Source organism: Xiphophorus maculatus, chromosome 10, assembly GCF_002775205.1.
Source record: "Xiphophorus maculatus strain JP 163 A chromosome 10, X_maculatus-5.0-male, whole genome shotgun sequence".
Taxonomy (NCBI): Eukaryota; Metazoa; Chordata; class Actinopteri; order Cyprinodontiformes; family Poeciliidae; genus Xiphophorus; species Xiphophorus maculatus.
Genome location: NC_036452.1, coordinates 5394476 through 5417688, shown reverse-complemented (window position 1 = coordinate 5417688; position 23213 = coordinate 5394476). Strand labels below are relative to the sequence as shown.

General features: G+C 36.8%; 1 protein-coding gene across 3 annotated transcripts in view; it reads right to left on the bottom strand.

The window, feature by feature from the left end:
* Positions 1 to 23213, bottom strand: part of LOC102228210 (protocadherin-15-like) — a 295528-nt gene that overhangs the window by 186477 nt on the left and 85838 nt on the right. For all 3 annotated transcript variants that reach the window (XM_023340889.1, XM_023340890.1, XM_023340891.1), the window contains exon 7: positions 11662 to 11812. In XM_023340889.1, coding sequence (XP_023196657.1) covers positions 11662 to 11794 — 133 coding nt within the window. In that variant the 5' untranslated portion in view covers positions 11795 to 11812. The remainder of the gene's footprint in view (positions 1 to 11661; positions 11813 to 23213) is intronic.

The window sequence follows — 23213 nt, the reverse complement described above, 5'->3', positions numbered from 1 at the left end:
TTGTGACAACATTTGAAAAAGTTAAAAGGATATCAAGACCCTGGACTGTAAATGGGGCTAGGAGTCAACACATAACATTTGTTCTATGTATTTGAACAAAACTAAATTATAAAGTGATCATCAATGGAATCTTTGTTTTTTTTTTTAAATTCCCTAATCAATACAAGATATGTTGTTTTTTGATGGTGGTTGCAAGTTTATATAATAGGAATAAGTTACCTTATAAAATAAAGAATGCATACTTAGCACAGCATTATATTTGGGTGTTCACATGTTAGCCTTTTTGGTCTTGATAAATATGCAAGGTGCACTTTAAAGATAAATTGTTTATGAAAAGCATACTTTTTAAACCGAGTAAACAAAAATGTTAAAGAATTTTGTAGGTTTTCCATATTTTCTGTATTTTATTTAATGCTCCAGTGTGTCTTTCACTTTGCAGTCCAAAAAATGCAGATCCAACAGAACTAAAAAGCTAAATTCGTAAAAGCTAAAAATACCAACGCAGACAGACTAGAAAAGGGGTGTTATTTCCTCCAAAAATTCTCATGTCATGTCCTTTTTAAGCTTCCATCAGCAGGTATACCAATCTACAAACCTCCCTGGAGTCAGATTCCTCTCTGTCTTTTCTGCTCTATCCGACCAGCCGGCCATTCATCCATCACCTGTTCATCTCTCCATTCATCCATGGAGGACAGAGAGGGTACAGAGGAGAGGAAAGGGAAAATGATTTTTTGTCGAGCCACTGTTTAACAGGAAGACTGAGGAGAATTTGTAGAGAAAGACTGAAACAACAGACTAAAAAGGGGCCAGTGTGGAGATTTGTGATGGGAGGGTGGTAGAACAACAGTAGGCCAATAAAAGGAAAGGATTGTGGAAGAAATGCAGAGTGACCTTGTTTTAGATTGATGTCTCTCAAGAGAAAATGAATTGCTAAAGTGCTTACACATAAAAACACACGCACACACACACCCCACACCCACACACAAGTTCCCTGCTGAAGGGAATCACCAGTCTGTCATCGCACCAGCTCATTCATTAGTCCAACTCCTGCTCTCTCTCGCCTTCACTTTCTGTCTCTTTCTCAGGGTATCAGATCAATTCTGAGTGAGAACATGACTGAACACAGCTGACGACTGTGACGGCACTAATCAGACGAAGCTGGGCTTAGCACCCAGACGCCAATAACCTACAATGAGCTTCTGGTCATCTAAAAAGGCAACAGTCTCATAAGAATGTAAGACGTGGTGGAAGGTAAGCGGTACGATGTTAAGTTAAAAAATGTCTTTAACTTGATGGAAAATATGTGCAGGGAATCAAATGAAGGTAAACACAGAGCATATTCTTTGACAAACAATAACTTTTTACTAACTTAATAAACTAACTAAATTGACTAATTAAACTGAGTGCCAGAATTACAAATTTGAAATTTAATTCAAGAACATAATTTTTAATTGTCACAAATTTCCTAGACTTTGAGGTATAGTGCAGTCCATATTCATTAAAAACATTGACTTAGTCCTTTAATTTAAAGCTGCAATTAAATTTTCAGTGTCAATAGCTAGCTGTAGCACAGGATACAGCATAATGTATCTACTTATACAGAGCACTAAAAAAATATGTGATGCACTTTTTCTGTTATGTCAGGTTATGTCAAACATTTTTATCCCATCTTTCCAAGGGCTATATTACTAATAGTAAAAGTAATTTGTATTTTGAGTTGTTATTCCTACCACAGGCCAATTTTCAATATCCAGCCTGCTTCAAAACACAGGCTTCTTAAAGAGCAGATTGATTATGACACTGTCATAATCAGTTAGATTATCTACCTGATTTTTAAAAAAATCAGGTACCTGTTAAGGTGGATTTCTGACACATTAGGAAGAGAAGCCCATCTGTAACAGCAGCAAACTGCAACTAAGCACCTATAAGTAAAGTCAACTTCAAAAAATGAACAGAGCAGATTGTTATTCATGGTGGGATAAGAAAATGTGTAAAAAGGCAACGCCATTTGTGTGTTTTCGTAATTATAGAACTTAATTATGAATATAAATGCGCAAACAATGGAACACCTTTGTTAAAACCTCCCCCAACATGTTATCCATGGTGATAAATTACAAAGAGTGGATGTGCGAGAAGTGGAACTATCGTGCAAGGACACAAACTTTGGACTTTTTGGAATTTTGCCTCTTTTAGCAAATAGAATTTATTATTGGATGAACAAAAGTTTGACAGTGATGAAAGTAGAGGAAAAGGGCGATACAAACTGAGGGAAAACTGAGAGCAGAGGGAAGAGGTTGTGGGAAGCCAATCTAAAGAAGTAGCAGTCAACGTTAGAGAGGAGGTACATGCACAGGAGGGAAATCACGAGTGCTTATGGGAAGAAATGCTTGACAGAAGAAAGATTTAGATAAAGGGAAATGCAGGAGAAAGAGGCAGCTTCCTGATGTGATGACAGATGAAAGAGACATCAAACTATAAAAGAAAACAAAAACAAATCTGATATTAAAATGGGCTTATTACCTTACTGTTTTAAAAGTATTTGCTGCGGTGACATCTCCTGTTTTTGCTTCTATGTCTCTTGCTTTTCAGATCAAACAAATTGTAATATCAGACAACGATAACTTAATCAAATTCAAAGTACAGTTTTCCAATGACAACACTGTCCATCAAATCACACACAAGTTTTGGTCACTGGATACATTTAAAATGCACAATGGCTAGTGCTGTGTTGGACATCCCGTTACCTTGAGGACTGAGTTAAGTTTGACTTGGAATCAAGAAGATGTCAACATTTCATTTATAAGTCCATATAGAAATGATAGGATCACATAGTCACTGCAAATTTGTGAATGTGGAGGTCACCAAGTCACAGCAAAATAATTTTCTTGTTCAAACAACCAGTTTGAGTTTGGCGTCATGTTGCCCTGCTCCTATTAACAGATAGGTATGCTTTGTTCACAAAGTAATGAACATGATATTCTCACCTCATACCTAGTGGCTCACAGTGTGCCAAGAAAACATTCCCACTCCATGATACTGCCACCACCGGCCTGAGTCATTGACACAAAGCAGAATGGATTCACCCTTTGTTGTTCATGCCAAACAACAAATGCATCTGTTGAGGTTCTCCACTGCTGACGTCCATCTGTTTTGTGATTCAACATGTTGAGCATTCACACAACATGAATGTTGTGCATTGTGCGTTATAGTCTGACATAGAGTCAGACTATAATCTGCAAATCTTGGATGTAACAAGTAACTCTTTGAGCTACTTTTGCCTTTGTGTTATGTTGGATTGATGTGCCCATTCTACTCTGACCTCCAACATCAAAATGCTATTTCTGTCCACACATTCGCTGCACACTAGACATGTTCTCTCTTTCTTGCTATTCTCTGTTAACCTTATAAAGGGTTGTGAGTGAAAAGTAGCACACTGCAAAGTCATTTATATCCCATTTATTTCCCACTCAGATGTTGGATTTTAACTTCAGTAAGTCATCTTCACCATGACAGGATGTCTAAATACACAGAGTTTCTGCAACGTATCTGTTTGATTTGATACCTGTGTTAACAAGCCATTGAGCAGCAGCACCTAATAAAGTGGATGGTGAGTTTTAAAAAAGTGCTTTCTGCCAAATAACATCTTAAATGTGATATTTTTTTAGCTGTAAAGCTTTCAATAAAAGGAGTGGTTTGATTCCAGAACCCAGCCTTTTGATATCTTTGTGGGAAAAACAATGAACCTCTGACATGTTTAACGGAGAAAAAAAATAAATCAACATGAATATAGAATAAGAGCTGTCAAGTTAATATGTTTATTCAAATGGGTTTTAAAATTGTTTCTTTTTTGTTGGTTTTAAAAACAGAGTCAACAGCTTTGGATCATTTTTCATTTTCTCCTGCGTGTATTTATCCTGTAGATATTGCTATTCCTAATATAAACCGTGAATCCAAAGCAGTATCATTGATTTTATTCAGAGTGATGCTGTCACACCAGAATGCATTGGTCACAGTGCATCCAAACTGTTCCAACATCATCATAATAATTTGTGACGACCATGACCTCCTCTTGATTCAGTGTAGTATTATCTTAAGCTATTCAAACAGGGTTCAACATATATATTGTTTTGCTATTTTGACTTTTAAGAGGTTTAATGAGAGATGTTTCTGGTAAGAAAAGTGGCGCTTACTCTTCTGAAGCAGCATTACAAAAAGTAAATATTTTTCAAACATCTCCTAATCTCCAGTGGTGAATTATTATTCTTTGAAGTGTTGCGGTTTGGCTGGGTTTACAAGCCTTAATAAGCAACACCAAATGATTGTCCCATCTGTGAGATCAAAAGGACTTAAATAGAAGATGCATAGTATTTTTTTGCTGGTTTCTTCAAAAAAACACACCTTTCATCTGCAGTCAGATCTCATCCATAAAGGCATTTATAAGAGAATACTTGTTAAGGTTTCTACTTTTTCAAAGAGCAGAAGAAGTGCAACAAACAGAATGTATGCCCCTTTAAAGAAAAGTTGATCAATTTTATATAATTTTAAATTGCTCTATTTAAATATTTTAGATTTTCTTTCCTCTTTTTGCCTTTACACAAACTGCCCATTTTTAGTCATGAATCTTTAAACAGAAACAACACTATGCAAGCAAAAAGCAAACATTCAATTGTCTACGATGGAGTATTAGGGTTAAACTAAGACTTTTTTAAAAATTAGAATAATAAAGTGATAATTATATGAAAATAAAGTCAGAATCCATCCATTATCTAAACATTCTTATCCTTGCAGGTTTACAACCAGGGGCTCGTGTCTGTCTTCCGTGGACATCTGACCACGTCATGGTTACATCAGAGTTGTAACCATAACGGGGAAAAAAGATACTATATTATCAGAAAAAAGTCATAAAATTATGAGAAAAAAGTATGAATGAGATCAAAGCTTTGTTAGCATTATCAAGATCTGACATGACCAGCTCGTCAGATCTGTGTTGTTCTTTCTTCGAAATACACACAGTAGTTTGCACAATCATTTTAGTATCCGGAACTGATAATATTTTGAAAAAGATTTAGTATTTCCTTGTTTGTAAAACTGACTAAGTATAAGTTCATAATGTTCTAAATATTACACTTAAATACTTTTATTTAATGTACCTGGACATTCCAAATGAAACTCTGATACTGAAGGGAAAATGGGTCACCACTGGCTGTATAGGTTAGACAATGATAAAATATTGAGCCAATTAAACATAAAAATGGTTCACCAGACTCAAAATAAACCAATTTACATTTCAGCGCTCAGAAATAAATTTTGTTTAAAAAAAAACCTGTGGTGAGCAAAAGAGGCGACCCAGGACTGAGGATGATCTGCAATAGCAAATTCCTCTCACTTTTTGCTACTTTTGTAGCATTCTCCTGCCGTTAAATGAAAGGAAAAACTAAAAGCTGTTCATTGGCAAAAATGGAGTCAAACAAATTTGTCAGTCTATTAGGATGATAAAGTTTGTGGTGGTGGGGCTTTCATTTTGACTAACTTCAGAATATTACATAAAGAGTTTTTGGTATGAAAGAAAAACTCAATACAAATGCAAGCATATTTCTCACAACACAAGACAAGTTAATAAAATATTGTTAGAGCCGGTTTTTGTCATGAAATATGTGAGAAGTCATATTTAATTAGGTAAAGGTAAAGAACAATTCACACACTTGAATTGTTCTAAATTAACTCATAATCAGCTCAGGTACAGCAGTTATAAAAGGATGTTGGCTTGCATTTCTGTCTTGAATGAGAAATGTTTTTGTCAAACTGCCTTAAGTAAGGACAAGTAAAACCTGATAATGTAATCAGACGTTTAAAAATAGGTTCCCGGAAATAAATAAAAAAGGTCTAGAGCTCTCAAACTGCCCAGCTTTAAACATTATGTGGTCTCCTTTTGTGGGATTAAGATTCATTAAAAATCTAATGGTGCTCTTCTCACCTTGGAAACCAAACATATGGCTTGTATCTCGATGCTTCAGCCAATTAAAATACAGTGGACTTATAGCATGGCATTCAACCAGCTAAGACCATTGTTTGTCTTTGGACTCATGCTCATTAAAAACACATTTTCAATGATCCATATCATGAGACCAAAACTGACTAAAACAACATTTACTTCTCTAGAAGTAAATGTTTAATCTTCATTAGGATAAATACTAATGTCATGAGCAGAAATGCCACCATTTTGACCGCCACTCTGTTTCTGAGACCTGTGATTGGGTTTACAGCTGTCAGTAAATAAACCAGTTGCACAGTATGTGCTCTATTGGGAGTTTAGTGTCAGAATTCTTTGGTTTCAAACACATGTACAATTTCTCCAAACACTCTTGATGCAAATATAATCCGCTTCTATCCCGCCAAAGAAAAGTTGCAGATGTTCACCTTTGGCTACAGCCCCCTCAGCTAAATGCCAAGCAGATAAATCTCAAAACCCCAGGGTGGAATGGAAAATTAATATTCTGATAAATTGAGCAGAAAGTCAAGAGTGCATTATGCTGATCTATCCCATCAGTGATGACTTAATTTAGGTTTTAAGCTGCTCCGCTTTGCCCTTAGTTCAAGGGAAACGAAACGTGGCTGGTTTTTCAACCTCATAATATTCGCTCCTATTTTCTTCCTATTAGTCATTCCCACTGGCAGGAAAATGACATATACCTTATAGCAGAGAAGAGAAATACCAGAGGTGCATCTCAATAAATTAGAATATAATCAAAAACTAAATCTATTTCTGTAACTCAATGCAAAAAGAGAAAGTCAAATTTTATATAAACACTCTGGATACATTGGGGGTTTGAGCTGAAAACACAAAATAGAGTTTCATATGAAACCAATGAAAAGGGAGTGTAATGTTATGACGTAATAATCATCAGGAAGACAGCTAACTTGGCAGGTGTTCAGCAGACAGGTGCCGACATCCTCCACAGGGAGAATGCGTCACAAAAGGTCAGTAGATAGAAGCTGGCTGTTTACAGAGTGCCATGTCCAAGTATATTATTAGAAAGTTAAGTGGAAGGAAAAACAATTGTGGTTGAAAAAGGTGCACAACAAATTCAGAACTAAACTGTGTGAGTTTCACTTTTAATTGAATTTTTGAACTAAATTCACTTGTAATTGCTGTGTCTCTCATTATGATTTAACTTTTTTTTTATTTTGAAAATTGGGGTAAACATATAAACAAAGCAATCTTGCAACTAAACCTGTCACAATAACAAATTTAGCCAGAGGGTAAATTATCCCAGAAGTTACTGCGATAAATGATTAAATCTTTTGTTTCTGAGACCATTTTCAAGTAATACAAAAGTAATGGCATAACAAAGCAAAAACAGATTCTAAAATATCAATAAACTTTAAAATCAAATAAATATTTAACCATGAGACTGCAAGACATTTAATTTTTTAAATAAACAAAAACAAAAGAAACAACAATAAATGAATTATGAAGTCTGTCTAAACAAAACAAACTTAATTCAAATAAAGCCAAAGCACCAGACTAAGACTTTAATCATCTGGTTTTTGGTAGAAAGAGAGAAAGAGAAAAAAGAAAAGAAGTGAGAAAAACTAATTTATTAATTAATTTTAATTTATTATGTGATTAATTGATTTTTTGTTGATTATGGCAGGCCTACTTGCACCAATGTAGAGATTTTGGTCAATTTAAATTTCCTCCTGCGTTTACACCTCCTAGTGCAAGATTGTCAGCAGATGCCAAAGTTTTAGTGTTTTTGTCATTTGAATCTAAGTCCAATGTAGAAGCATTGTAATATCTTTACACCGAAGAAATATCACTTCAAAACCAATCCAATCCAAACTTCTTTCTGACGTTAAACCTGATGTGCAGGCAGCAGATGTTAAACTTGATGACTTTCACAACTTCACAAACTCCAAACTTTTTTCTTTTAATGGGTCGCAGCAGGACAGTGATAACAAATGGCTACGTTTCCATCCCTCCAGACCGCCACGACTGGGTAACAAGTCGGGCCTGTAGCATTTCAGCCAGGTTTGTGATACTGCCCTTGGGCACAGTGCTGTAATACGTTAGGAAGTTTTACAATCGTATCCATCACTAACAACCATAAGGGATGGGTCTGTTCAGTCGCACATTCGTTATTTTGTTCCAAAAATGCAGCCAGAGCCATAGAGAACCATCTACGGAGACGAGGAGGAGTCCTGCACCAGATGGTGAGGCCCCTGCAGAGTAGTGATCTAAACTTCATCAGGTTTGTAAGGGGATACATAAAAAATAGGATCAACTCGAACACACAGTTAACGGAGGAGGAAACGCTTTGCCCAAACCTGCTTCATAGAAGCTTGCAAATGCACCATTTGTATTACATTTAAGACTAAAAAATGATTGCAATCAGCCCATTAAACCAAGAAGACAATAAAAATATTCCCTCAAACTTTGGCCAAAGTGAAGAAACTATACAAGGCCTGTCATTATGATTAGCCCTATTATGCCACTGCGGCTACGAGTGCCATGTCTTTCTGCTGGCTGTCACTCTGTTGCTCTCATCTCTTTTGACTGTTTCATTGATGTTCCCTCACTGCTGGCTCGGCAAACGGAGCAGCAGCCATGAAAAGTTTGTATGGTCTGACACCTTTTACTGGTTTTATCTCGTCAGGTGTCAGGCTGATGTACGGGAGCACAAAAAAATGCCTGTAGTAGAACTCAGTGAACAACAGCTTTTATGTTGCAGCCATATGTGAATTTAATTGGCAGATCTTAACTAATTGGAAAAAAAAAACCTGCATTGGTTTTGCTGAATAGATTTGAATAAAATGTTTTGAAAAAGACACTTCACCCTATAAGAACATGTAAAGGCAAGTGAACAGTGGAGTATTTACCCTTTATTTTAAACCCCCTTAAGATCAAAAATCTTTTCTGTGAGGGAGACCTGGCCAAGACACAACATAAAGTAGATTAATAAAAAATAGCAATTTCATTAAAATAATATAAATAGATGCACATTCATGACAACAAATATTATTTCTTAAATTTCAAATTAATCTGAAGCCTCAAGTAGAGATGATAAAGTCCAGTCCTCCAGATGCATCTCTTCTTCTACATAACATGAATCAAATGAATGGCTCATTACCGGGCCACTGAGGCACTGAATGACTGCTGATGAAAAAAATTCAGACATCCTAGTTTAATAAGGACACTTCACCAAAGAACTTTTGATATATGAAACTCATAACTTGTCTGATTGAAAGTTATAGCTCCTGATGACTTTATGAATGGGAGAAAACATAAATAAGAGTAGTCACCTAACATGGCCCCATAGGAACAAATGTACCGATGTTCCAACCTATCACTGCTCAAAGAAGACCGGCCGGCATTTTCATACACGATGCAATTATGAGTATAAAACTGGAATTATGTAAAAAAAATAAAATAAAATCTTGAATCTGCACAATAGAGAGCCAAACATCTTTAAAGAAGAAAAACTGGAACATTTGTTTGTGAAGCAGAAAATCAATTTAAAAACCAAGGATTTTTGTACGGTACTAAATGTGACATTTAAAAAAAAAAAAACGTTTTTCTTCTTAGAACAGGGGTCTCAAACTCCAGTCCTCAAGGGCCGGTGTTCTACAACTTTTAGATGTGCCTCTGCTGCACCACACCTTAATGGAATAATTAGGTCATTAGCAAGGCTCTGGAGAACTGATCTACCCAAGGAGGAGGTAATTAAGCCATTTCATTCCATTGTTTTGTACCTGTGGCACATCTAAAACCTGCAGGACAGTAGCGCTTGAGGACTGGAGTTTGACACCTGTGTCTTAGAAGAATCCAGGATATTTCTATACCAGGGGTCTCAAACTCCAGTCCTCGAGGGCCGCAGACCTACAGTTTTTAGATGTGCCACATCTCGTCAGGTGTCAGGCTGATGTACAAAACACTGGAATGAAATGTCTTAATGACCTCCTCCTTGTGTAGATAAGTTTTCCAGAGCCTTAATGACTTAATTATTCTATTCAGGTGTGGTGCAGCAGAGGCACATCTAAAAGTTGCAGGACTGCGGCCCTCGAGGACTGGAGTTTGAGACCCCTGTTCTATACTGACTACAAACAGCTCATCATTTTGTGTAAGCCATTTATAATTTCCTGTATTCTTTGATTTTCAGAAACATGTGAATTTGGTTTAATCTAATTTGAAAAGAGTTATGGTTTTTCTAGGCGATGTAAAAATCAAGCGGCAGATGTTCTATCTATGGTTCTTGCCAGTGCCACATAAAACTGTCTCTGAACACTAATCAAAGTGGGTCTTTCCTCTGACTCAGCAAAAAATTAATGAAATGATAAAAACATTTTTTTGGCTGCGTTGTCACAGAGCGTCACATGTGTGGTAAAACCAAAAAATTGAAATAACTTGATGCAATTAACCCTCCTGTTATGTTGTGGGACAAATTGAAAGTATTTTTTTTTGCATGAAACTTGTTCTATTTGTCTTAATAGGTGCACTCTACTTATAAATTGAAAATGTATTCATTTTACACATTTGCAACCCCCCCTGCTTCTACTTTTTACATAGATATTGTTCGGGTCAATTTGACCCGGCAGTGAAGTTGAAAGGCAAAAAAGATACAAAAATGTCCATTTCTCTATGTTTCCTTGCAGCTATGAACCGTATTTCATCACATACACACAAACACACCCCACCACACACAGGGGTGCACACGCCGACACACGCAAGCCCACTTTCTCACTACTCTCTTTACTTCACTAGGAAACAGCAAGAAAGCAGGTGTTCATACAACTTTTGATGGGAACCTTTTCTGTTCCTGTGGACAAACTCCACCCATGCTGAGTGGACACTCAGCAGAAGTGGAGGGAAACATAAATACTCTCTGCATGACTCATTTGTCTTGATTTTAATCAGCGGGTCAATTTGACCCTGAACAGTATACATGTCTCAAGTTCAGTTATAAAGATCACCCATTGAAAAAAAAAAAGTGTAATATAATTTTTTTTTACCAAAGATCAATTTCAAGGAAATTATAGTTTTTTTGTGTGTAGGTTGTTTTTTAGTGGACATAAAAAAATGTAAATTCCATTTTTTATGTCCAAATGAGTAAATGAGTAAGTTGTTGTCACTGATCCTTTATTTTGTGAGAAATAAAAAAACATCATTGCACAAATATTGATTGAAATGGTTAGTATTGGAGTTAATAATCAGATACAAAAATGTTTTGGAGGAATTTTTTGGTTTCTGACACTATTGCATGATTAAACACTCAATGGGGTCAAATTGACCCACGGATATTATTGCTGTACCTCAGAAACGAACATAACAGGAGGGTTAAGCACAATCTGTAACCCATTTGGTGGGACAGACCACCAGTCTCACCGTACAGATGAACTAAAAACTGTTGAATGCTCCTTTTGTGAAAGTATGAATAAGCTAATGATTTTAATTTTGAAAGGCAAATGAAGACTTGTAAACAGAAAAAACAGGAAAGTACTAAAGACAACAACGGAATTATAGTAAATATATCATACGTTAATGCTATGCATGACTTGTTACCGGTAAGAACAGTCAGACAGAATTGATTCGAAAGATAAAAAGACAAGACAATGAGACGAATGGGACAGGGAGGAGGACTTGCAAAGAAAGACACTCTTTACCTTCTGTGTCTTGGCCGAGGCAGGCTGATAGCAGCAGGAGATGAAGGACTCCAGTTCTCATTACATTCATCCATCTGACCCGGCCTCGTGACGGCGGCCCCATTAATCGTGTTCTAACCATCCTCACCACCATGCTTCAACAAGCATCCAGCTGCGTAGAAAGGGGAGGAGACAGGAAGACATTAATGTAGGTTGGCTCCAATCATTAGCCACATCTCCAGCTGTGGGAGAGAAAAAGAACATCCAGTGACCTGTGGCTTTCTTGCTCAAAAATGAAAGGAAACGCATGTCAAACTTTGGGTTGTTTGGGCTGTTTCCATTTCAGTGGGTTGCAGTGGGGAGGTGGGGAGGTCCGATCAGGGTGGGTTCAGATTAAGCTAATGGGAATCATCCTTTGTCTTCTACAGAAACTACTTGCACTAAGGAAAAAAATAAAAGATTTGACGTATCTTAACTGTATGCACTCTTTTCCCTACAGACATAGGCTTTAAAGAAAATGTTTTCTTTAAAGGTTTTCACGTTGACAGTTTCCTGTGTTGCATCCCTAAGATAAAGATCTAAAAAATCTAAAGCCAAGATACCATTTAATATTTATTTTGAAGAACGAGAAGCACACTACAATCGAAAATCTTTAATTGGTCTTTGTGTTAACACATGAAAGTAAATTGCAGATTTTTTTTAGGATGGCAAGCATTAAAGAAAAGGAGACAGAGAAAGGGAAATGATGGTGAGGAAGGCAATTTAGTGTTGGAGAAAATGCCAGAGGTGTCAGATACATTTCAAATCTTGCTGTGGGAAATCGGCCACATTTGAAACGCTACATGGAGAAGCAAGCAGGAAAAAATACATTGGTTTGACATATGCTTATGTATTTATGCAAGTGCAGCTTTTTTTGTTGTTGTTCAAGCAGGTTAGGATTAGAATAATTATGCATTACAGAAAGAGGAAAAAAGTCCAGAGGAGTTCAACAAATGTTTATGTTCTAAATGTACTTTACTGGGCTTCCCTACAGATTTATAATGGATTGGTTTCAACTCAAAGTCATCAAGCATCTTGACTGAATGTTTATTCATTTGCATAAATATATTTGAGTGGAACAGAAAGCATCCTTGGGTTCTCAGCACAAACAGTCCAGATGGTTTAATTTCATTTTGAGTGTTCGAGTAAATGAATAGAGAAAAAATGTGTAACACAAACAAAAAAACTGAAACACTTGCATTATCACCTCACTGCACGTTGAGCAGACACCGACAAGAGAACCAATGACAAAAATATGCAACTAAAAACTTTTTATTTTACACACAGGACTTGCATGAGTAACACCTTTACCCAAAACATGCTAAACAATGTCCTTTCAGAAAGAGCTATTAAGTTCTTCCCTTTGAGGAACAAAAAGAGTTACCGGTTTAATTAGAAGTGATTCATGAAGCTCCCATGGCAGACATTACTGTGGCAGAGTCAGATTACTGTTGCCCCTATTCTCTCAATGGAGATTGAGTTGGTTGACAATGAAAATGTAATTGGGATATTCTACGAAGCCCCAGAGGTGAAATCTAGCTGACTTAAACCGCTAACTTTGTTCGAGGATGACACTTCAGACACATAATGTGGGCATGCTCTCAGTTCTGCCGTTTTCATCTATCCATTTGGGAGTGTAAGCGGATGTGCTGGATAAAGTGCCGGAGAACGTCTGTGGAGGGAACGGATGACATCTGACATTGTGAAGATATTCAGTCTTGAACAGAAAATCCCCTCAGTAGCTGTTTTTTATAGATCCCAGTATGTGAGATGTTTATGCATCCCTAATGTAATGTCAGACCTGCATAGGAGTTTTATAAATAACTCAGTTATTTTCAAAAGACTGAGCCACAGGGCAATTGAAGAAGACATGACACACGAGACTCCGTTTGCACCCCTTCCATTTGCGATGCTTTCAGAAGATTTAAAATCATATCAGATATAAAAAAATATGTTGCAATCTGTCAAACGAGAAAAACAATGGCAAGAATGCATTTGAACAAAACATTTCATCTGCATTGCTGTCATATTTTATTTCTCTTAGTTAACTGTGACAAAAGATAAAATCCAACTAGATACTTCCAGTCATTGTGCACAATCTAATCTTTAAATGTCTTTTGACTTCATAAATATATGAGAAGTGATTCACTACTGGGCTGCAAAGTGAGGTAGTGGTTAGAAACAGTTCTGCAACAGATCAATGTCAAAATATCCTGTTCTTGTTTGATATCATGTTTTCAAAATTTAATTTGTCCATTTTACAATCTTTCAATCCATTTTTTCCCCAACTATCTACTCAACATGATGCCACAAAATGTATCCAAATGTGGTGTGTGCTTCTTTAACGATCATGCAGTCTTATTGTCAGCCAGCTCAATTAAAGTCTAAAAGTCAGAGAAATCACAATATGCAATTGCCTCAGAGAGGGAAGGTCAGTGTGGAGTTTGCTGCTTGTTTTCTCTGAGATTTTTTTTATGGCTACTTCAGATTTCTTTCAGTTCAATGTCCTATGTTGTCTAAAAAGCGCTGAAGTTTAATTATTCCATTTGTTCATGCCGTTTAATATGTTAACTGGGTTAGCATGAAGTTTCCTCACTGATTAAACGGTTATGTCCTACAAGAAAGAAAGACGAACTCCACGACCTGAACAGATCTCAGCAGGTACAGAAAATTGTGAAATCATTTCAATCTGCACCAAGATTAAGTGATAATGCAATGATCCTGCACCACAAGGACTTTCTAAAGATGAATATCAGACATTTGTTTGAGGGAGAGAAAAAAATCAAACAGTTTTTCCTTCTTTGGCCAATATTAATCAATTGTAAGATAAGAAGAAAAGCAGTGTAAGCTGTGTTGATATATTATCTCTTTTCCCCCTCATGTTTGGATTGGCCTAAGTCCTTCTCACTGAGGAACTCATCTTTTATCAGCTAATTTATATCAAACAGAACAACCAAAACAGTTTCATATGATGAACTATATTTCCCTAAATGGTATTTCTAAATGATTTCAGTATTATATTTTGGAGAGTGCTCCCCATTTGTTACAATGATGATAAATATAGTTGAAAAAGTGTCTTACTGCAGCAGGTTTAGTTGCTTTATGGTAATTTTACATTTAATGGTCCTTATTACAGCCTGACAATGTGTTTCCATGAATGATGCCATGACATCAAATGGGAAAAGGCTACTCTATGTACTATGCTAAGTTCAACTCAAGTATAGCAGTAAGATAAATAAACATTGTCTCATTACAGGCAGGCCACCCAGCTCAGGTCTCTTGAAACTTGAACTCTGATCCGGGTGAGGTCTGAACAGCACATCAATCTGGACCAGTGGAGAAAAGGCAAATCTGACATCTAAAAATGTGAAATATTATAGAATTTTGTCATTTTTGCGTTTGATAGAACTATCCAAAGCGTACCGTCGCACCTCAGTTGATTTATGTTGCTGTATTTTGGTGAAGGTGAAGTTCAGTTCATTTGTTTATTATTGTATGTGAAGTAAGTTTATCCATAACTCCCTGCCTTCTGTGAAAACGTGCACATCTCTTGGTCAGACACTTTCACTTCAGAGTTACACCCTACAAAGGATTTACAGTTATATCCATTATAATAGATTATTAAAACCATTTGTAATGGTTTTAATAATCTATTATTATTACCATTATAACCATTTATAATGGTTTTAATAGGTGCACAGCGACCTATTAAAACTTAACTTGCAATCCTTTGACCCAAATTGAAAAAATACTGTTCCACTACACGGAATGCAAAAACAACTGGAGAGAAGTGTAATAAAAGGAACATCATCTCACAATTAGTCAAAAGATAGTTAACAAAAACAAGACAAAACAGACATCTATATTTGTTCACTGTGACATTATTATCCATCACTGACAGCAATGACGTCGCTCATTCTTCAGTTTTTTTTTCCAGTTTTATGTGTGTAATAAAAAGGCACTCAGTTGGGTTGCACTCAGAAGATCCTGAGTGCAACTTCCTTCCCAAAATGTAAACAGAGATGGAGTATTGTCAGATTTTAGCAGGTGTAGGGTTTCTCCTTTTTCTTAGGCCACCGGCCATTTCTCCCTGCAGTGCTAGATTTGTGTGTTTGTTTTGGTTGGATTTACCCAGAATGCCCTGATCTACAGTCTGCTTCAGCTTTTGGAGCGGTCTCCTGTCCTATTGGCGTTCACATATACATTTGAACCGTGTCAGAGCAAACCAAAATCGAGGTTTTTATGCAGACCAGAGTTTACTTTTAGGGTCTGCAACAGAGTTCAATTACACAATCACACATCCCCAAACAAATTAAACCTTCTAGGCTAACAAACTAGATTTTGACTGAAGAGACTAAACAGGGCTGGTATTAATACATCCTTAGGCCGCTGCATACATCCAAATAAAAAAATAAAATAAAATAAATGAATCACTTTTTTAAAAGCTTGAAGTTGATTTTAATTTACAATTTTTAAAAAAAAAAGAAAATGTCTTTTGTTGCAACAACTAGGCAAAGATACATAAAAGTCAACCCTCATAGAATACAACATTTTAAAATCTTATTTGAAAAGTTATAAAACTATTCACTAGACTCCAGGATCACAGTTCAAAAAACGATATTTATTGAAGACGATTTCTACCCAGTTGTAGAAAGCCCAATGTTTTTAAAATGTAATTGCTTGTTTATTGAATAATTGTTGCTCAAATACACTCAAATCAACATTCATCTGTGGTCCTTGTTAGTGCTTGCAGTAATACGCGCACTGACGTAGTGGAAGACAGCCGAAGTAGATTAAATCAGTACTAGTGAATCAATCAACACTTTTATAAACAAATCTCTACAATTAATACCAGCAGCAAGAAGCCAAACCACCGTATCATTGCTTCTAAAAAGCATAATAAAGATCAAACAGTTAAGCGTTTGATTCTAATCCTGTTTAATGCTGGCAAGCACCTGCACAGCTTCTAAGAAAACTGAGGATAATGAATAAATTATCTTTCTTCATGACTCACCAATTGTTATCACTGCAGAACAGTCCCAGTCAGGATCAGTTCAGGATAACAACACTCAGACAATGTCAGAGCCAGGAAGAATAGCTGGCTCATGTTTAATTCTCTTGTCTTCTATTGACAGCTCTGTTGCAAACAATTGCAGACCATGCTGTAAGCGTCAGAAACCAGGATAAAGTGTATTAGGGCTGAAGGCACTTCTCTACTGCTAGAACTTCAAAAAGTTTGATTCCTCCAGAGAGGAGCGGAAATACACCCCACAGAGAGGCAGGCATACTCAAAGAAAACGAAACATGGAAATTCGATGGAACCGGAGAGATGGGGGCCGATCAGACAACGAGAAAAGAGACGGCAGGGAAGGTTTAAACAAAAGGAGTGACAAGCAACAACAAGAGACTGCGATACAAAAAAGGAATCCAAACTAAGCAGTGAGACGAAAAAAGAATCACCAAGGCAGAGTTTGTGACCTGCACTGGTTTTACTAAACATGAACAACCTTTGAATCAGGAGTGATCACAGCGAAGATGCACAAATTATAAGAGAGCACAGATAATGTGAGGTATGTGTGAAATAGAATGTCGGTACTGAAACAGAAGCAACAAGATAGATGGAAATCCAGAAGAAACAGAGAAAAAAATACTAGAAAAGACAAAGATAAACTTTGTGAGAGCTAAAAATGGTAATACAGACTCAGCAGCCTTGAGGGAAAGGAGTAGATTTTTGTATCTTGTGTAAGGTCATAAACTTTGTGATCAAATTTCTGTCAATCCAAATGACAGATAAGACCTTGGTACTGAAATTCTGAGTGCTTTTGCTGAAAAAGACAAATTGCAATATTTTCCTTGAAGTCCCAGAGCTGAAATTTCCCCATCTGTCAGTCCGTCTACATGTTTGCCAGTACTGTTCACCAATGTCTGTCAGGTTTGTCAGGTTCTCTGATGTCAAAATTTCTCTTTTCCATTCTTTTATTTCCGACATTCCTTTTTTCGCCAAAAGCTTTATCTGATACGGCTTACTATGAGAGGTTAATTGACTTGCACAAACATTCTTTCCCAACATAGAAGGACAATTTCCTTATTGTTGGATGTCTGAGAATCTTTGGCTTCTTCAAAGTTCTTTACAACTCTTGCAGGAAATGAAAATTTAGAAAGTAAAGCATTATGGGGGAAAAAAAAAACTGAGATCACAGCCTCTACTCCAACACAAATAACAGGCCCAACGTCAAAGCACTCTCTGGACAAACAGAATTTTAAATACAGCTCAAACGTTTAATATCTGCACAAAAATCTATTTTTTAGCATGGTGTACTGGTACTTTCCACTTCAGACCTCCTTTCTACAGCAGAAAGCTTATGGAAATTTATGATTCAGTATTCTGTAAACTATGCATCTGGGAGTTACATTACTAATATTGACATTTATTATCAATCTTAGTCATTCACTCCTTCTAAATTAGGAAGCAGAGTTCTCTTGAAGCTTTACAATAATCTCTTCTATTTTGCAACATATGTTCGATCAAATATTTTGAGAAATAAAATCCGGGCATTTATATTCGGGAACTTTTATTTCATGGAAATGATGGCCAAAGGTAAGTAGACAACATAAGGTATTTGTTCCAGCACAGCTCAGCAAATGCTTAGTTACACATTCTGAATTGAGTTTGTGTGTAAAACCGCTTGCAGTGCTGTGCTGTCAACATGAATTAACTCATTTGTATGGCGCAAACAATGTTTGCAAATAAACATACAGTGGAATTTGCATGTTTTGTATCAAAAGCAATTCTCACCAAATCCCCACCACTTTGCAGCATCAGTGGGAGCAAAGTAGAGGGATTCACATTCTTGACACATGCAGTTGTGTTGACCAGGCTGTCCAATAAGCTAATGGCCGGGCACTTTGCCCATCTTGTCCCGCCAATCTCACTGAGTGTCAAAGTGACAGTCAGCACCTGTGAGTCTGAAGAACCAGCATCCAAAACACCACAATTTTCCTGATTGTCCCCAAGTGCTACAGAGAGAGAACCACGTAAAAAAAAAACATACACACACACACACCTGCACACCCCTCCACGCCCACACACACAATACAAGGAAGAAAAGTATATACCTCCTAAGTAGATTTAATTCAAGTGTTCCTATGAAAAGAAAAAGAAAAACATAACATTTCAAAATGTATATCTAAAGTTTGTCTCCTGAATGACAAATAAAAGCCTTGCTTGTAGTTCAGCATTTTCTTCCTTAATACTTCAGCATTCCTGTAAAATGTTGCTGTGTACTCAAGGGAAATAGTGTGGCAGAAAACCAAAAGATAATTTATTGATTAGTCCATAAAGGTGTGTTTAAACTGCTTTGGATCATAAACTTTGATGTTTTTATTACATTATAGTGGCCAAAGGCTGTTTTATTTATTTTCTAAGTCACTTCAAGGTGGACAAAGGGCAAACTACTGCATTAAAAGTGAAGTAAATGAAGGATTGAAGACAGTGTAAGTGTAAGATAGTCATTGTGTCTTACGTTTAGATCTACAACTTTTTACAAAGTTACATAAAGACATCTCACTTCTGCCTGCCATATCTCAGTGATGTCGGTGTCTTCTCTGCGGGGTCATTTGATTTCACTCAAGTTGAAATGTTGGTATTTTCATCTGCACTTGAACTCAGTACCACAGCGGAAAAAAATTAGTGCATTGATGTCAACAGAACTGGCATTGTTGCATGACCTGAAGTGCCACCAAAATGAATGAAGCAATTTGTGAAATTTGTTCCCAACTGCCTCCAAGGACGTTCGCTTTCTGAAAGTAATCACTCCGGTGCAGCTGAGCTTACTGAGGGCACAATAAGATAAAACTTCAGCTTCAGAAACATATGTATTGATTCGCTGGGCCATTGCAGGAGCAAAATGAATGATATAGAAGGAAAGCAGTGGAACATAAACTAGTGAAACTACCAAAGAAAAAAATAAAGATGACAAAAATGAAGCGATTGATTCTTATATAATCTCTTTTTTCCCCTCTCATGGTTTTACAAAGGTTCTTATTTAGTTATTAAATGAACCCTTATTGTTTCATTATTCTGTAGAAGGATCAGTTTGCAGGTAGACAAAATAAATGAAAGTTTGCACTGGAACTAAATTTCTATATGCTTTACTCTCATCACCATGGGAGACAGGAAAAGCAGGGCCGATCGAGGAAGTGCAGGTATAAGAAATCAGGTCACCATATCTTTCAGCAAGATTCTTTTGATAAGTCGGTCATGTTGGCACGCCTGGATTGAGAAGGTTTAAAATTATATTTGGGCTTTGCTCTGTCCTTGGGTCCTCTCTGACTCTGAGTGTTGTAATATTTATGAATGTTTTTTGTCGACAAGCTGTGAAGGGTTGCAGAGTGAGCTTTAGCCTCTCATTTTCTCGCCATGAAAACTGTAAAGCACATTTGAGAAAATGCAGCCTTCCACGTTATAATAAGTGGCCTTGGCAGCTATCTCTCAATGCTGCAGCTCAGGAGAAATGACTCCTATTAAATCATCGCTCTGTTTACAGGTATCGCCACAAACCAAACACGGTATTTATTATTTTCCTTTGTGGGGTGTAAAAACCTTGCAGTGCACCCATTACTGCTGTGCTTGCAATTTTTATTTTTGGTTGAACAAAAGTTATGGAATTTGAAAAATTGTGTGGGAGTTTTACATATGTGAAGGTTTGTTTTGTTTTACACACATTGGAAATGTCAAAGTTTCAAGCCTAATTACAAGTTTGCCAGCCTGCCACTTTTTAACAACAAAAGTTGTTCTTTTACACGATCCGAGTAGTAAATCTTAAAAATATATATATATATATGATGCCTTTTTGTTGCAGAGGCATGTCATGTGTTCTAATGACAATCAGGGGAACCCAAAACGTTTGTGCAAAACCTTTTGAATTTATGCTCCACAAACTTTACCTAAGTTCTTTTTTTCCAACGCATTGGCTCTTAAATAATACTGTAGAACAACTAAACACATAACCAGAAGGGCAATAGAGATTAGAGATGCACTCAGAAATCCAGGTACCAGAATCAGACCCTCATCAGAATCTAGACATTTTCCTGAAGCTCCTGCGTCTTTCGGTCTTTACAGCAAGAAGATGCAGATTGTACACAAGTCTCTTAGGTCTTTTAAGGGTCATCTTAAAAAAGGTTCATGCAATTTGCTAGTTTAGTGGCAACAATACCAAACAAGATCATTTCAAAGTGGAAGATGTCGGAGAATTTTATTCGTTTTGCCATCTAACATCTTAGAGAATGCTTGCAGCAACAGGTGTGGGAGGGTGAATGTTACAGTATTTTCTATGTGACCAGAGAAGCTTGACAAACTATGAAAAGAAATTTAAATGAAAGGACCAAATTAAGTGGCGATGAAACTAACACCTAATCAATTTTTATACTTTGCATCTGGACCAGGTCTCCTGTTCAGAATGCTTTTGTTTAGTTTTGCTTTGTGTTTTTTATTTAAAGAAAAAGGTTTAATCTTAATATCCCCAGAAAGTCATTTTCTTGTCAAAAAATGTTAAGTTTTTCTATCTCTATTTTTTGTTTTTCTCTTCTCCTGTAGGCTGTTTATAAAGGCTGATGTGGAAAAATGTGAAGAAAAGAAATGATATTCAGGATTTAGGAGGCATAATGGTGGCCTTTCAATGCCTCCTGGATTCTACCTTAGTAAATGCAGCAATCTACTTTTCTCTTTGAAACACACACTCCAGTTCTTAATACACAGACACACTAATGCAAGATAATATGAAGAAATGTTCTTTTTAGACCATACAATTGTTAAAAGATGCAGTGCTCGTGATTTGTGGAGTCCTTTTTCCTGTACTTTTCCCCACTTCCATATTTTCCCCAAGTAAAAACTTTCAAAGCAACTCTGTAACACTCTCTCTCCTATTTAAGTCCACTGGAGAAGACTTCATACCAGAGCACTGCACTAATGATCACAATCTGAACGTGTTCCAACTTTAGCAGCAGCTAATTTGACCAAGTAGATGCTCCAGCTGACTACTCGACCAGAGTCTGAGCGGTGAGCAGCGAAATTAACAAGCAGAAACATGACAGCTGACAAGGACTGAAATTTGAGTGAGAAGAGAAAGGGGGGGAGAGAGAGAAGGCACGGTGTCCCTCTCTAGTCCGATATAAATATGAGAAAATGTGAACAGAGGCAAAAAGTACACTGCAAAGTTTGGAGTTTAAGCCTTTGCTGTTTTTCTGTGCTCCCTGCTGTAATTAACCTCATTTCAGCAGGGCTCACCATCTGGGCTCAGTAAAAAACAAGGTTGCAATATGCCTTCATTTTGTTGTAAACTCTTCCGGCAGGCCTACACTCTCTACAAACATCCCTAGCTTCTGGATGGGTGATGAGTTGATCCTCAGTTGCAGGTTTAGGTCACGCTCTTTTTGCCAGGCATTTTTTTTTAACCCTTTCTTATAGCAAGCAATTAAAAATCAGGCAAGTGCATCATGGGTGCTGAGTTTTATGAAACACTGTGCTCTATGCTGTTATCCTATTGTGGTTGTGTGTTTTCTTTGTTTCTGCTGCTCAGCAGGTGCCACACTGAACCTCACCAACCGGTGCAGGTTGAAAGGGTTTGAGTACATCAGGTTTCAGGCTCCAGGAGAAGAAAATATAATTGGGAGGCAAGCTGCTGCTCAGCCTAATTTCACATATAGCCTAATTTCCGCATTGATGGTAGTTGTGCTTTATTTATACAGCCAAGTTCTAAATTGAGTAAAAATAAACTACCTTTTAGACATTGGTTACACAACTGATTTTTTCCTCCCTGTTGTTTTTTTCCAAAAATAATCAATGTATTCCTTGCCAGTGGGAGGTGATCATGTTGACATAAACAGAATCAAAATTCAAAAGAAGACTGCTAGGCTGACAAATTCTAAAAAAATAAGAATAAAAATACAAATAAATCTAAATAATTACAGTCTCTTCTAATTGTCACTGCTTACCAGTTCCTCTCAGTCTTTAACTTTTTCAGCTTAAACTTAACATCTAAAGGTCTTCATCTGTGACCATTCCTGGTGTAAGGTGACATAATTTTTCATAAATATTGGAGCAAAAGTGCAGCAAATGTACCTAAAAACATATTTTCCCCATTCACTCCATATCATTATCATTGAACATAATCATTAGCTTTAGTACTCTTCCTACTTGCTGAAATTCACTGGGAGCTCATGTGTTCAAAAACACCAACCTAAATACAAATATGCAATTAGTTTTGATTTACCTTACTTTGTAGTTAACAAACCGATCCAATACCATCATGTTGCAGTTAGAAACAGACCAAAGTGCTGGTAAACTGAGAACATATTAGTAAACAACAGGGCGATCAGGACATGAAACATTAGAGAAACTGAGACAATAATGGGAAAAAACAGAAATGGACAATAAAAACCAGTGAGATTAAATGCTGATGGAGAAATGGAGAACAACATTAGATGCAGGTGAGGAGATCAGGTGATCGGGAACAGCTGTGAGAGGGACCAAGCTG